The 15,272-nt window shown below is 45.5% G+C and overlaps 1 protein-coding gene across 12 annotated transcripts in view; it reads right to left on the reverse strand.

Annotated features, from left to right (window-relative positions):
* Positions 1-15,272, reverse strand: part of Septin11 (septin 11) — a 121,664-nt gene that overhangs the window by 86,621 nt on the left and 19,771 nt on the right. Inside the window, exon 1 of one of the 12 annotated variants that reach the window (XM_057771633.1) lies at positions 651-824. The exons of the other annotated variants lie outside the window; for them this stretch is intronic. Coding sequence (XP_057627616.1) covers positions 651-677 — 27 coding nt within the window. The 5' untranslated portion in view covers positions 678-824. Of the gene's footprint in view, positions 1-650; positions 825-15,272 lie in introns of those variants that run through there. 12 annotated transcript variants of the gene reach the window in all.

The raw sequence follows: 15,272 nt of genomic DNA on the forward strand, positions 1-15,272 counted from the left end.
GAGTATTTCAGGACTTCCACCCACCCCGAAAGGGAGCCCTTTGAAAACTTTGTGTGTGTGTCTAGGGCTTTGTCCACATCCTGGGCAGGGCCGGGTCACCCGGGTGGGCGCCTGAGGGTGTCCGGAATTTCACAGTACACCGGGGGTAAGCCACCACGAAAATCCCACCTCTTGGACCCGCTTCTACAGCCGTGTGACACAGCGCTTCGGCTCCCAATTCCCGTGCCCCGATCGCCCCCGGGGCGCGGGAGAACCACGAGGAAACCCTCCGCAGCCGGCGCCTTCCTCCACGATCAGCAGCCGAGCGGCGTGCGCCGGGAGAGGGAGGTAGCTGGGGAAAGCAGAGGCTCAAGCTACCCCTTTAAAGGGCGCCTCGCAGAGGGGTCTTTTTTTTTCTCCCGCATCCCCGAAATAGGGGCGCGCCAAGAAGATCCACTGTTGCATCAGGTAGGCTCTGAGCCTGCCGGCTCCCCAAGCTCCCCTCCGCCCCAGATGCGCGCCTAAATGCATGCACACACCCACAGCCCCAGCAGCCACCACCCAGAGCCCCCTTCTGGTTCCCGCAAGTCTCCACCCGCACGCGCCCCAAAGCGGAGCCCACCCGGCGCCCCAGGATCAGCACGCTGGGGAAGCGAGGCCCCGACACTCACGCTCGGTCTCCCCACGGCCACGGCCATCGCGACTGCGACTCCGGCTGCGCCCGGCTGCTCTCCGCCGACACAGGCTGCTGCTGCTGGCGCCCCGGTTCCCGCTGGCCTCCCCCGCACCTCCCTCGCGGCTGCGCCCTGCTCGCACCCAGCTCCCGCGCGCCTCCAGCCGCATCTGCTGGCCCGCGCCGCCCCGTCCGCTTTATTCCAGCAACATGGCCTCCCGCCTGGACGCGACCATTGGCGCCTCGGGACGGGGGTGTAGGGAGCTTCCCCGCCCCAGCCAAGCCATCGAATGCAGTGGGCATCCCATGATCCTGGACAGCTGGCAGGAAGAGAACCTCTAGAATCAGTCCCCTTCCCTTCTGAGACTTTCTACTGTGCCACTAAGGTGTCCTGAGCCTGGCCGCTGCCTGCCTACCCCCCACTGCAACACGTGCTGGAGTCCGGGTAAAAACCTAGGCGCGGAGGTCCCAACCCTGGGCTGCCACGCGCTGCGCGGAGCCGGCACCTGAAGCTGCTATGGGGTGGGGCAGGGAAACTAGGGGACTACCGGGAGCAGGGGCTGCATATGGAGGAAAGTTGTTCGGGTGGCACGCCCCACCCGGTGGAACCCGCTTAGAAGGTGTGGCGGGCAACCCACTAGGGCAGAGCGTGACCCACAAGGAAAGAATTGCCCGTCTGCTGGGCTTCCCATCAGAAAGGAGACTAAGCCAGCTGCTGGAAGCCGTCGCTGTAGCGTGGGGATCGCTTTTGGAAAGGAAGAAGCTGTAGTAGTTGGTGCCGTGGATGACCCAACCTTCGGCTGCTGAAGATAGGAGAAAAACTCCGGTGCCAGCTGGAGAATTTAGGTCGTTGTGGGCTTGCTCCAGAGCGTTTTCCACGATATCACTGGAGAGGTCGCTGGTGCGGAGAGGTCAGCCGACGTCTTTAGATCCCCGGAGACAGACTCAATGACCCAGGGGCCGGAGGCATGCATGCTCAATCCTGGCTGCCAGGTGTGGGGCGAAGGAAAGGCGCAAAGCGGTTGACAAGTGGGTGCGACTCAGCGACGCGTGGGACTGGGTAGCTCCTCCACCATCAGGAAGGATTTTTCCAGCAGATGATGGATCATTAGTGTCTGGGTGGCAGGCGATTATGATGGGTCCTTGTGCATGCATCTGACATAGGCTTAGGCTAAACAGTGAGAGGTGTCACGCTCTGTACATTCTATGGGAACCTATGACCACAAGAGGCTAGCTACTTGATTGAGTTGAGGAATCCAGGTGGGTTGAGGCACGGGGAAAGAGGCACTGAAGGGCTGTCTGTATTCAACCCACGTGCATGCGCCCTCAAGGGAAACCAGGTCTATTAACAAGCTGCCTCTTTGAACTGGGCACCTCAGAGTCTGACCTGAGACTTCAAACATCTAAGTTTCAGAAGGGCGTAAGTGTGCCTCTCCTGTGCCACCCACTGTGGGCTGCAGGATTCAGACACCCTGCCCAGCCTTTGGCTGAGGATGAGTGGCCCTGCGGCGCTGGCTCGCCAGTGGCTGATCTGATGCTGGGTTGCTCTGATAGGTGGGTGAATCCCGCCCTTAGCAGAGGAACCTAGAGAAGAGTATGATGAAGGAAGGGTGGGGGCTCTGAAGGAAGGCCTACACTAACTTCTGTTTTGATCGCTTTCTGTTCTATAGACATCAAATCTTTTGAGAATCGGGACCTCATTTATGCCAAACAAACACCGTACACAAAACCCTGTCAGGGTTGTAAGATATCACATGGGTGGGGGCTGTGCAAGGATGCTCAAAAACAAGAATTCCTTTCCTCTGATTCTAATGGCTTCTTGCTCTTTGGTCGAGGTGGGGGTATCGGGGCTGGTGGATAAAAGGATATGTATAATTTCTCATCCAAACTTTAAACTTCTAAGATTAAAAAGGGAGGCCCGTGCTGTGTATAACCAGATGACAACAGGCAGGAACTATGACTGGCTGGCATCCTAGCCATTGCTGCAAATGAACCAGGCAGTTGAGAGGTTGCCATAGTAATACACATGAACTCAGCCTAAGAGTGTGTCTTTGTCTTCTGGCATCTAGCACACACACGTACAGTAGTAGCCTCTGAACCAAACAACTACCGTCTTGGGGCATTCAGCTGTGCCTGTTTGCAAAAGACCATCCCAGCTGCGCCTGTTCACTGTTTGCATCCCCTCATGGTATCCAGCCACCCACTACCATGTTTTCTGTGTACCTCTGCCTTAACTGCACTCGGATTTTTTGGAAGGGTTAGAGTGTATAGGATGGAAAGATTAGGAGAGAGGGAACCAATCTTTTGGAAAGCCTTTATGGGTGATGTCCTTTTTCAGTATGGTCTCAAGGAAGGGAGCACCTCTCTCCAGTAAGTAACCCTTCACCTTTGGTCTAGGGAAGCCCAATAAACTCATTGGTTTCCTGGGTGAACTTTGGTAGAATGGGGCCTCAGTTTGTCTCTGAGGTAGATGTTGTTAGCATCTCTCCCTTTAAAAAAATTTGAGCGACATGGCAACACTCAGTAAAGTTGAATGATCAATAAATATTTACATAGTCTATAAATGTTGAGTCACGTTTGGATGGAGATGGAACCAGGGACGAAGGCTATGAACCATCGTCATTGGCATGGGCAGAATTCAGTGAAGAGCCCAAGAGGTTAGTAAGCATAGAAGATTTTTAGAAAAAATTATATAGTAAATGTTTGACATCGTTACTCATGTAGGATCGATCCCGCTTTTTAGTGGAACCCCTGATTATTTGGGGAGCTTTTCAAGTGAATGATACACTTTGGTAGAAGGTAAATGTCTCTAAAAGATACCTGAAGGTAAAACATTCATCCAACCCTTCATTTCCTCCTCTCAGAGCCCTCAAGAGATTACCTGAGCTGAGCTTGAGGAGTAGACACTGCTAAGTTTGGATCTGGAGTTAAGGGACGTGAAGACAGGACTTATGCATTCTAGAGTTTATTGTTATTTTTAAGTAAGTTATCTAGATTGTTTCTGTAGTTCTCCACTTTCTTCTTTAAAATCTAATGTAGGAGCACTTTGCCAGCACAAGAAAGAACACAAAACAGATAATAAACAATACAGTTACAATGAAAAATACAAAACAAATACAAGATGATAGACTACAAAACAGCCTGGTCTATGTAACCAGTTCCAGGATACACAGGGCTACATAGTGAAACCCTCTAAAAGCGAGAGAAAGAAGAGTCACATTCCATTTAGAGAGTGAAACACTGGGTTCTGAACTCCTTCAATATTGTGTTAAGATATTCAACAAAAAATTTTAAATACATGCAAATTAGAGAGGAAAACTTGAAACTTTTTATTCATTGATGACATGAATTTATATAGAGGAAATCTTAAGGATATTAAACCTAATAAATGTACTCAGCAAGGATGTATAGGATACAAGATCAATACTCAAAAAATTAATTGTATTTGAACACATTTGCAATGAACCATATGAAAATAAAATTTAGAAAACACTTTCATTTATATTCACAGAAAAATGAATAAAAACTTAGGAAAATGGTTTTTGGTTTTTTTTAAGATTTTATTTATTATGTATAGTATTCTGCCTGCATATATGTCTGCATGCCAGAAGAGGGCACCAGTTCCCATTATGGATAGCTGTGAGCCACTAAGTGGTTGCTGGGAATTGAACTTAGGACCTCTTAGAAGAACAGTCTCTTAACCTCTAACCTACCTCTTCAACCTTACTTTTGGCTTTTCAAGACAGGGTTTCTCTGTGTACCTCTGGCCATTTTTGGAACTAGTTGTATAGGAAAATGGTTTTAAAGATATGCAAAAATATTTCTGGAAACAAATTTTAATAAGATACTGTGAATCGAAACCGGGATCTTGCAGAGGGTTTGCCAGGCAAGCATTCCATAATGAGATAAATCCCACCCCAATTTTTGAATCCAAATAAATGGAAAATTATTTATGTGCATGAATTGAAAACCATGAGGTGACAGACTCCATGCTGATTTACAGAGTAAGCACAGCCCTCTCAGAAGCTCAGCTAACCTGTGGGTAAAAATTGGTGGTGCGATTCCACCATTCCTGTACAAGTTCAGAGACCCCAACAGCCACAAGTTCCAAGACTCACACTCCGAGCCTCAAAACTTGACCACAAAGCAGTAGGAGCCACAGTAGACAGACAGATACAAGATAGACCCGTTAATAATGGGATAGAGTTAAGATCCAAAAACAGATCTCTGTCAGCTGTCAGCTAATTCAACAAGGATGGTACGACCATTCGATGGGGAAGGTGCATGCTTTTTTTGTTTTTGTTTTCTTGATTTTTGTGTTCTGATGCAAGGAGAAACAGCAACTAGGTACAGTTCACATTTATTAGGACAGCTATAATAAGTCAAAGGCCACTGGGCATGGTGGTGAAGGCCTTTAATCCCAGCATTCCGGAAGCAGAAGCAGTAAACAGTGAGTTTGAGGCCAGCCTGGTTTACATAGTTCCAGGACAGCCAGTTTAGAGAGACCCTGCCTCAAAAGTACAAAACAGAAAACCCTCAGGCTCTGTCGGTGTGTTGGTGAAGACTGAGAAAAGAAAGGCCAGAAGCTTCATAGACTGGTCCTATGGATGATGGTGCAGCCATGACACAGTTTGAAAGGTTTTTAAGCACAGTTATGCTATGACCTAGAATTGTCACTTCTGGATAGATACCCAAGAGAAACAAAAACACATCCACAAGGCAGTGGGTACAGTGACATTCACAGGGTTCAACACTATAGCCAAACAGTGGCAATAACCCCATCAACTGATGAACAGATAATATACGATATATCCATACAGTAGAGTATTTATTTTTCCATAAAAGGGGTAAGTACTGATACATAGTACATGAATGGACCTTTCAAACATTATGCTATGTGAAAGGGGAGAGTCTCAAAAGAGCCCTCATGGTATGACTCCACTTATATGTCTGAATCTGGAGACAGAACGCTCATTGTTAGGGAGGAGGACGCCTGGAGATGGCTAAGAGGCGTGGGGTTTATTTCCGAGAATATGCGGAAACTCATTTCTATGCCTAAAGTAACCACTACCCAGCTCTCCGGCCACAGTGTATTTGGCCCGTTAAGTTTTACCTGTGTGCACGGTTCCCTTGGATGACTTTAATTCACTTTTCCTTCATCTCTGATGATGTTCAGCATCTACTTGCCAAGGATACACTTTCTTGGATGTTGTATCCCTTGCTTCCTATTGGGTTTTGGGTTTTTCCGTTTGGTTGGTTGGTTTTGTTTGGTTGTTTGAAACATTGTTTCACTCTGTAGCCTTGACTGGTTTGCAACTCACTAATCAGACCAGCCCCTGAACTTGTGAAAATCTTCCTCCCTCTGACTCAAGTGCTGAAATTATAATCACGGGCTACCATAATTGGCTCTCCTACTGGTTTTTAATTGAGTTTCCTATTGTTTTGCATTCAGTACAGTGGCTGCACCTTAAGCAACAGATGTCCCAACCCACAATTGCAACTCCAAGGCTACCAGCGACAGTTCGGCCATTATGGGCAGCAGCCAGGTGGGAATTCTGTTCCCTCAGGCACTGGCTCTTTCACAGCTGCTAAAGGAAACATCTAAATCTCTATCCCTCTTAGAACTCAGAATTCAAAGACTGAGGTGAAATCCTGCTGGCAAGTACTAACCTTCTCTCCACCTGCTCAGCCCCCACTAAAGAACCCTCACTACACTTAGTTCCTCCCTACCACTTCCTGTCAGCTAGTTGCTGACTCAGCCTCCTGACCCCAGGCTAATTTTCTTTAATCAAGCAAATGTAACACTTCTTTGCATCCTTAAGGAAAGCAGTAGAAACAAATGCCTTTACCCAGCTAAAATAATATTGCACAATCGTTTCCTGTTAGCTTTGATACAAGCCCTCTAACAGGTATCTCTGAAAAGTTTTTGCACCCCGATAAGCCCCTCCACCGATGCAATAATCTGAATCAGACCAAATCAAATTGAATTAGATAAAGCTCAGGTTTAATGGATACCAACGCTCCCGGATGGCCTTCCAGCCCTCCAGAGAGGACACAGGAAAGGAAGTCCGAACACTACGCGCGTTTGTTCTCTGGGGTGCCGTTTAAATACCCTGTGGGAGTGCTCTTGAGCATCTCTGGGGAGGGGTCATCATTTGGCGGGCTTTCTCAGGGGTGGAGTCTGACTGAGGCAACTCCCAGGAACGGGGGCTTTTCCAGACTCTTTGGGTATATGGATGCCAGGGGCTGGGTGACACTTCCGCCCAAACAATGTCCTTTACAGATATTTACTCTGGCCAAAACTTGGTGTTTCCTTTTCTTGATGGTCAAAGCAGAGATTTTTATGTGACTTTTTTTTTCTTTTATGGATTATGTTTTGGTTTGGGTTCTGTATTTAAGGAGTCTTTGCCACCTTTATGGCTATTTTCTCTTTCATTGTTCTCAGGATTTTTATGTTGTTCGGTTATTGTTTATTTGTTGAGGCCTCCACCTCCTGTCTGCTGTGATTACAGGTGTGAACCACCATGCCTGCTGTATTTCTTGATAAGCTTTATGTCTGGGGCTGGAGGGGTGGCTCAGCAGATGAAGGCACTTGCTGCCAAGCCTGCCAACTGGGGTTTGTTCCTCAGCCCTCATGTGGAGGAAGAGAACCAGCTCTGCAGGTTGACTTCTGATTTCTTCATGTGTGCTGTAGTGTGCGCACACACACACTGACACACACACATGCATGAGTGCACAAAATACATAAATGTAAAAAAATCAGTCTATTTTCTAGTTATTTTGTGTATAATATGAAGTAAGAATTAAAAGGGTGATGACATTCTCATTTCTTCTATCATCATATGTAGGGAAGTTTCTCCCCTGCCCTGTCCTTCTCCCATCCCTGGATTCCTTTTGTACCTTTGTCAAAAATGCATTCAGTAGAGGTTAGGGAAAGAGCTTAGTGAATAGCTCGCTGTTCCTGCTTGAGGACCAGAATGTGAATCACTGGCTTTGCCTCATTGATCTCTGTGCTTTTCATCATGGTAACTTTGAGTGTTGAACACAGGAAAAGCGAATCCTCCAACCCCATAATCTCCTTTCTAACTTATCTGTCTACCCTAATTGCCTTGCCTTTCCACATACATTTTATAGTGTCTGCAATTCTATCCCAAATGTTGGGATTCTCGTTGGAATTGCATTAAATCTCTAATGTAAGGAAAATTAACCTGTAACAGTAGCAAATATTCCAGTCATAAAATATACTCTCTGTTGCAAAGAAGAAAAAGGAGAAGGAGGAGGAGGAGAGAAGGAGGAGGGGAAGGGAAAGGGGAAGAAAGAAGAAGAGAATTATTATTATTATTATTATTATTATTATTATTATTATTATTATTATTCAGGGGCGGTGGGGAGCTGGTCCAGTGGGTAAACTGCTTTCCAGACAGCACGAGTACCCATGTTCAGCTCTCCAACACCCATGTAAAAGGTAACTATGACAGTATACACCCGTAGTAGTGGTGCTCAGAAGCAAAGGCAGGGAGATTCTGAGGGCTCTCGGGCTAGCCAGTCTAGACAGTCAGTATGCTTGAGGCTCAGTAAGAGACCCTGCCTCAAAGAAGTATGGTAGACAACAGATAAAGAAAGGCACTCAATATCGACCTCTGGCTTCCACAGGCACACACAGTCACATGCACACACTCTGCACCAGATACAGACACTACTGCATTTAAAACAGTTGGTTGCTTGCGTACCATATTGGACTTCAGTGGCCTCATAGCCAGTATTATGACCTTCATTATGACATTCTTCTCAAAGGTTTACCTTTTCACACTATCCTATGGGCACTACATCATCAGCATCTAACTGGACTTTCATCCTTAGTCCCCCTCTTCAGGCAAGTATGACTCAGGAAAGAAAATTTAACACTGCTTTGCACTCTTTTCAAAAATGAAAACTACCAAATCCTGTATTTTGTGGGTTTGTGCCACTCTTTAGTGCTTTAAAATCTATTTGCATAAAGAGTTACACAAAGCAGCACACTCCCTGGGGGCTGATGACACAGCCTGCTGGCCACTGTCCTTGGCAGCCAGCCCTGGAGCAGGACAGTGTCCCTTAGCTCTGTCATGGCTCACTGCTTGAGAATTCCTCTCTTCCTGGGACCAGTAGTCACAGGATTATTTTCTCATGGGCGTAGAAACTTTACATACTTAATCTCTATGCCCACTAAATACCGTTTCTACACCGAGATAAACATACACAGCTGTACATTTGGGCGGCAATTGCGTCACCCCCACCTTAGTCTCACACGCATTACAATCAGCCACTGTCTACCCTCATCCGTGTCACCAGATGATGAGCTCTGATGCACGAGGACCAGTCTGCAATCTCTTCTCTCTTATTGATGGCCTGGTCCTCTGAGTGAGTGATGTAAAATTTCCTCTGTTTAGCTCACTCATCACCCTGGCTTCTTCATCTACCGATGCCTGTGAATTATGTTCGCATTTTGTTCATTTTTTCCAACTTCCTTTCCTTTGCCATTAATTCTACCCCCAATCTTAGATTCCTGCAATAATCAACATTTCATGTGTCCTCCTCCCAGTGCACCAGTCTTACCAGGGCCAGCAGAAGCAGACATTGACTGGTTGGTGTGAAGGATTTTGACAGATTGTGCCTCATTTGATTACCATACCCTGTAATCTCAGCACTTGAGAGATAGAGACTGAATCATCAGGGGTTCAAGACAAGCATAGGTAATGTGAAATAGGAGGGAGGAGAACAGAAATGGGGCTTGATGTATGCCTACAGGACCAGCATGAAGGAAGGAGATTGAAGGAGGAAGCTGTATTATGAGCTCAAAACCAGCCTCTGTAGTGAAATCCTGTCTCAAAACCATAGCAACAATAGTAATGGTTTGTTGGTGTGAGATTCACCTCTATATGCTGTGAATATAGTTTATTACCATTGGTTAATAAAGAAGCTTCTTTGACCTATAGCAGGGGAGAATAGAGCTATGGGAGAAAACTAAACTGAATGCAGGGAGAAAGAAGGTGGAGTCAAGCAGATGCCAAGTACCCGCCAAAGGAGAAAGATGCCGAACCTTATCAGTAGGCCACAGCCTCATGATGGCACACAGATTAATAGAAATGGGTTAATTTAAGATGTGAGAGCTAGCTAGGAATATGCCTAAACTATTGGTCAGTGTCGCAATTAATATAGTTTCTGTGATTACTCAGGTCTGGGCAGCTGGGAAACAAAAGAACAGTCTCTATTTACAGTGTGTTTGGAATTTCTACTTGCCACAGGCTAGATTCACTGGAAGCCTAAATGAGAGAGGATTGTCTAGATCAGATTGGTCTATGGGCACGTCTGTGGGAAATTTGTCTTGATTGTTGATGAAGACCTAGCCCATTGTGGGCAACACCATTCCCTAGGCACAGGAAATGGGTGATGAGAAAGTTAGATGTGACAAGCAAGTAGCATCACACATTTTTCTGTGCTCTTGGCTGAGGGTGTGATATGACAGTTGCTTGAGTGACTTCCCCTCACTGCTGTAGGAATTCCTACAGCCAGTAGCCTTTAAGTTACCACCCACTTGGGTATGGCCTCTTATACTGTAAGTGCTGAGGTAAAGCACACATCCAGCCTCTCTTCTGGCTACGGGATTCGGTTAGAGCAGAGGACTGTCATCTGTGGGTCTATCCCTAAATAAATAACCCTCTATTTTACTCAATTCTGAGCTAGTGTGGGATTCTTTTAAGCATCCGTCTTCATCTAGCACCCCACGTGGATTCGAACTCCACCCTTACTGGGTGGACCAGCTTAAAGCCTAACCAGTCCACAGCCCAGAAAGTCTCCCACCCCACCCCACCCCACCCACCTGGTTTGCTTTTACCTAAGCAGTTTTTGTAAAAACTTCTGCCACAGCGAAGTTAAATGCGTGCAACGACTTGGAAATTTCCTAAGCACGCACCTGCCCCTGCCCCCTGTCGTATTCCCTGCCACATTCCCTGCCTCTTCCCTGCCATGTGGCGACTTGCTCAGCTTTCAGTTTGTACTCCCGGCTCCTGAGTTCTGGGCTTCTTGCTCCATGTACAGAATTGATGTAATTGCTTTTAATTTGTCAAGCAAAGCATATATCTCAGTATTTAACCAGCACCAAGGCCAAAAAAACCAAAGCAGCTCAGGACTGTTCATGGTACCAGGTTTGTCGCTAGTCTAACGACTCCTGTTAGAAAATAAAGATTATTACACCTGAAACAATTTACCAGACCTCATAACAGGTAATTAATAAATCAATAAACTTGAAAGTTATATAATGGCAAACAACATTACCATGGAAAATTATAGTAACTTTTTTGCTAATACTATGGATTGCATTCTGCAAGGGTCATATGGTTATTGTGATGCATCCATTTATTGGATATTGGGTCTCAGTTTTTTTTCTTCATATTATATTCTTAAGAAAATGGTTTGATAACAGAGCCAAGAATGAGGCACTTTTAGAAATGATAGTCTTTACAGACTAATAATGAACAGCTAGCTGACAGGATTAATACCATTGATAATCAAAAGTTACTTGAAAAACTTAATACTATTGAAAAGGGTAACATTAATTTGACAGACAAAATTGAATCCATGTCAAAGGGTACTGAGAAATTATCTGAAAGAATTCATACTGTTGAATTTGACAATCAAAATTTGTTAAAAAGTTATGATAGGTTAGCAGACAGAGTATCTCTCCAGGACAGAAATCTACACACTATCCAAATAATATCCAAGGATGAGATGTTATCTTTAAAGGAAAAAGTTCCGACCTTGGTATCACAGTGTGTGCCATTACACCAAGATGCCCAGGCCTCGTATGTGTCAGGCAAGCACTCTACCAACTAAGCTGAATCCCCAGCCTGTAGCAACTTTTCTGTCCCACCTGCCAGCTCCCAAAGAACCACACAGAGACTTATTATTAATTATAACTGCTTGACTGATAGCTTAGGCTTGTTACTAACTAGCTCTTATAACTTTAATTAACCCATATTTCTTATCTACACTCCACCATGTAGCTCAGTAACCTTTTCTCAACACAGGATGTTCATCCTGCTTCTCCCTGCATCTCCTGGCAGCGCTCCCTTATTCATCCCTGTATTCTCTCAGCCTGGCTCTCCTGCCTAACTTCTTCCTGCCTAGCTACTGGCCAGTTAGCTGTTTATTAAACCAATGAGAGTAACACGTCTTCACAATATACAGGAGGATTATTCCACAGCATCAGCCCAAATATTGCTGGAGCTAAAAAAGTAATAATAATATTGGTAATAAGATTACCATTATTGGGGCACGTAAAACAAATAAACAAGATGCATAGTTAGAAATAAACCTACTCTGACTTACAAAACACATGTTCTAATCCTGTTTAGTAAGCACTTAACAACAATATCCTATAGGAAGCCACGTAAGACACCATGTACCCTGTGCCATCCTTCCTGTACAAAAGGAAGAAAGGAGTCATCTATAGAATACTGTCTGTAAGGTTCACAGGAAGCTGGGAATCACCCTTGCCTCAGTGAAAGGTGCACAGACAGGCATGAGGCAAGACAGACACTTCAGGCACTCGGAAAACTGACTGAGTTTTCTCCTGTCACCTTGTTGGGCAGGGTCTCGGCATTTTGCAGCACATTCCAGGTTTGCTGGCCCGTGAGCTTCAGGATAAGTTTCTCGTTTCCACTTCTCTTCAGAGGTTCCGGGATTATAGATGTCCCTACTGCAGCCAGCTTCTTACATCAGTTCTGGGGATTAAGCTCAGGTTATCGGGATCGCATCGCAAATGCTTTTATCCAATGAACCATATCCCCAGCCCTATTTTTCCTTTACAATCATGTGAATGTATGTGGGTGGCTGGGTGGCTGGAGACAGATGATAGAGAGAGAGATTAGAAGTGTGTACTGTGTTTTAGGTACTGAAAAACAAAGACTATTTAAGGAAAACAATGCCTTTAATCTCAAAAAAAAAAAAAAAAAGATGTGGTTTCTAAAGAGATGGGCTCAGCCATCCACACTCCGGTTTGATTTGTCCTTACAGAGTTAACATAGGTTGACCTACTTGAAGCTGGCTTTTATATAGGTCAAAGCGATTAAATATCAGCAATACAATACACAGAACTACGCAGGAGCCACTGTGGGGAGTGGAGGAACCCCTGAGTGCCTGAGGTCCCAGCAAATGTGTGTGGTTGACATGGGCCCAGATGGAAATAGCAAAACCTTCCTCCTGAGGTGAGCTTCAGAGATGATAGCAAATTCTTCCTCAGGGTCCAAAAGTGGGTATTGATAGATTGTGTGTGCAGAAAATGTCCATGTTAGCTTTCTCCCCTCAGCTCTTTACAACCTGAAGACCATTGCCCTACAGAGACTGCTCCTACTGTGTCCTTGATCCAGCTGTGTATAATAACCCTGCCTTCATGTTTTCTCTATGTAGTAACCCCACTTCCCTCCAGCTGCATGCAATAACCCTGCCTCTCTCTTCAGCTCTATAATAAACACTGCAGATACAAGGTGCTGTACTTCTCTATCAGAGAGTCCAGTGCACCTGAACCCATGGCATCCATGTCTTGCCTGCCAGGGTCTGGGATAGCCAGGCCACTGAGGAATGTTTCCCTTGGGTTTTCTCCATGAACTGTTTTCATCGCTTCTGCCTTAGGTCACAGAGAGTTTAAAAAGACAAGAGCCAGATGTTCAGATCGTATGCTCACCAATTATCAGTAGTGTTGCTCATGTCTTCCATCAGTCCCCTTAGCAGCAATCCCACACTTCCTTCTGACAGCAAATGAAAACCTGCATCTTCTGACCATGAGCATCCTTATGTCCCTACATGTACAAACTGATCCTTTCGTTTATAGCCCCAGCTTTCCTCCTCTTTCCCAAAAATGTGACCCTATGACCTCGCCTTCCCTATCACCTTTTGTTAGATGGGCAGCTAAAGAAAGCAAAGATCATATGTATTATGATATAGAATACCAGCTATGCCGGGCGGTGGTGGCACACACCTTTAATCCCAGCACTCGGGAGGTAGAGGCAGGCGGATCTCTGTGAGTTCGAGACCAGCCTGGTCTACAAGAGCTAGTTCCAGGACAGGCTTCAAAACCACAGATAAACCCTGTCTCGAAAAAACCAAAAAAAAAAAAAAAAAAAAAAAAAAAAAAAAAAAAATACCAGCTAGCTATAACAAGTGATCCAAGATGAAGCAAAGAGGTCTTTTATGGGCTAGTCATAGAAATCACCTCCTACCTGCCTACAGTTACAGTGCCCTGTTGCTTATTGCGTCAACTCTAGTCTGTTTAGAAGGTGATTATAAAATGGTGTTGGTGCCAGGAGGCAAGACTCACTTGGCATCATGTTGATTAGCACGGAGAGCCAGTATTGCCTCCATTTCACAGATGGGGAACTGCTGTGGGATAGTGCTCTTGTACCCTGTAAAGATTTGTCACTTGTATTAGTTTAATAAAATGCTGATTGGCCAGGAGTCAGGCAGGAAGCATAGGCAGGGCGACCAGAATAGGAGAATTCTGGGAAAAGGAAAGGTTCAGTCTGCAGTCACCAGCCAGATACAGAGGAAGCAAGATGAGAATGCCTCACTGAGTAAGGTACCAAGCCACATGGCTAAACATAGTATGGGTTAATTTAAGTTCTAAGAGCTAGTTAATAATAAGCCTGAGCTAATAAGCCAACCAGTTTATAATTAATATAAGCCTCTGTGTGTTTTGTTGGGACTGAATGACTGCAGGACAGGGCAGGACAGAAACTTCTGTCTACAGGGAACATCATGCCATCAATGAGAAAGTGGTAGAGAGTGACAGGACATGAGGCCTTAATACTGTGTCTCCTCCTCTGGTGTGGTAGCATAATGTCGATTGTGGCTTTGAATTGTTGTTACTGTTGGATGAATATTTGAATTTTTGACTATCCGTGTGGTGGTGGCTTCTACTTGTTAACCTGACACAACTTAGAATCACCTGGGAATATTCTCAGTGAGAAATTACCTACACTGAGGTTGGTCTATGGGCGTGTCTCTGGGGGACTGTGAAGGCCCATCCCACTGTGAGCGGTAGCATTCCCTAGGCAGGGGGTCCTGAGCAGTGCACAGTGGAGCTGAGCACAAGCATCAAGCAAGAAACAGTAAGCAAACAAGCATAGATTTCCCTTTTCTCTTCACTAAGGATATAACAATAGTGATGTAACCAGCTGTTTTAAGTTCATGATGCCTTGACTTCTCTGCATCTGATGGACGGTAACCTGGAACTGTGAGCACACATAAAACCCCTGCTTTCCCAAGTTGCTTTTATCACAGCAACAGAAATAGAAGCAGGACACCAAAGTCTTGGTTCCCACATACCGCCACTTGCAGGTGGTAGAAGCTTCAGAAGCTGGGACCCTGTGGACACCATCTGGGATTGGAGGATGTGGGACCCTGGTCTCTTCCTTCTGATCTTTCTTTTGCCTTTTCAAACTGCTTTGCTCCATCCACTATATATCCCTGTCACAATGTGATGCTTCTCCACGGGCCTAAAGGCAATGGGGCCAGCCAACCCCTCCTAAAACCTCCAAAACTGTGCCAGAATTCATTATGAGTTGATTATGGCAGGTTTGGTTACAGT

The sequence above is a fragment of the Chionomys nivalis genome, chromosome 6 (genome assembly GCF_950005125.1).
Source record: "Chionomys nivalis chromosome 6, mChiNiv1.1, whole genome shotgun sequence".
Taxonomy (NCBI): Eukaryota; Metazoa; Chordata; class Mammalia; order Rodentia; family Cricetidae; genus Chionomys; species Chionomys nivalis.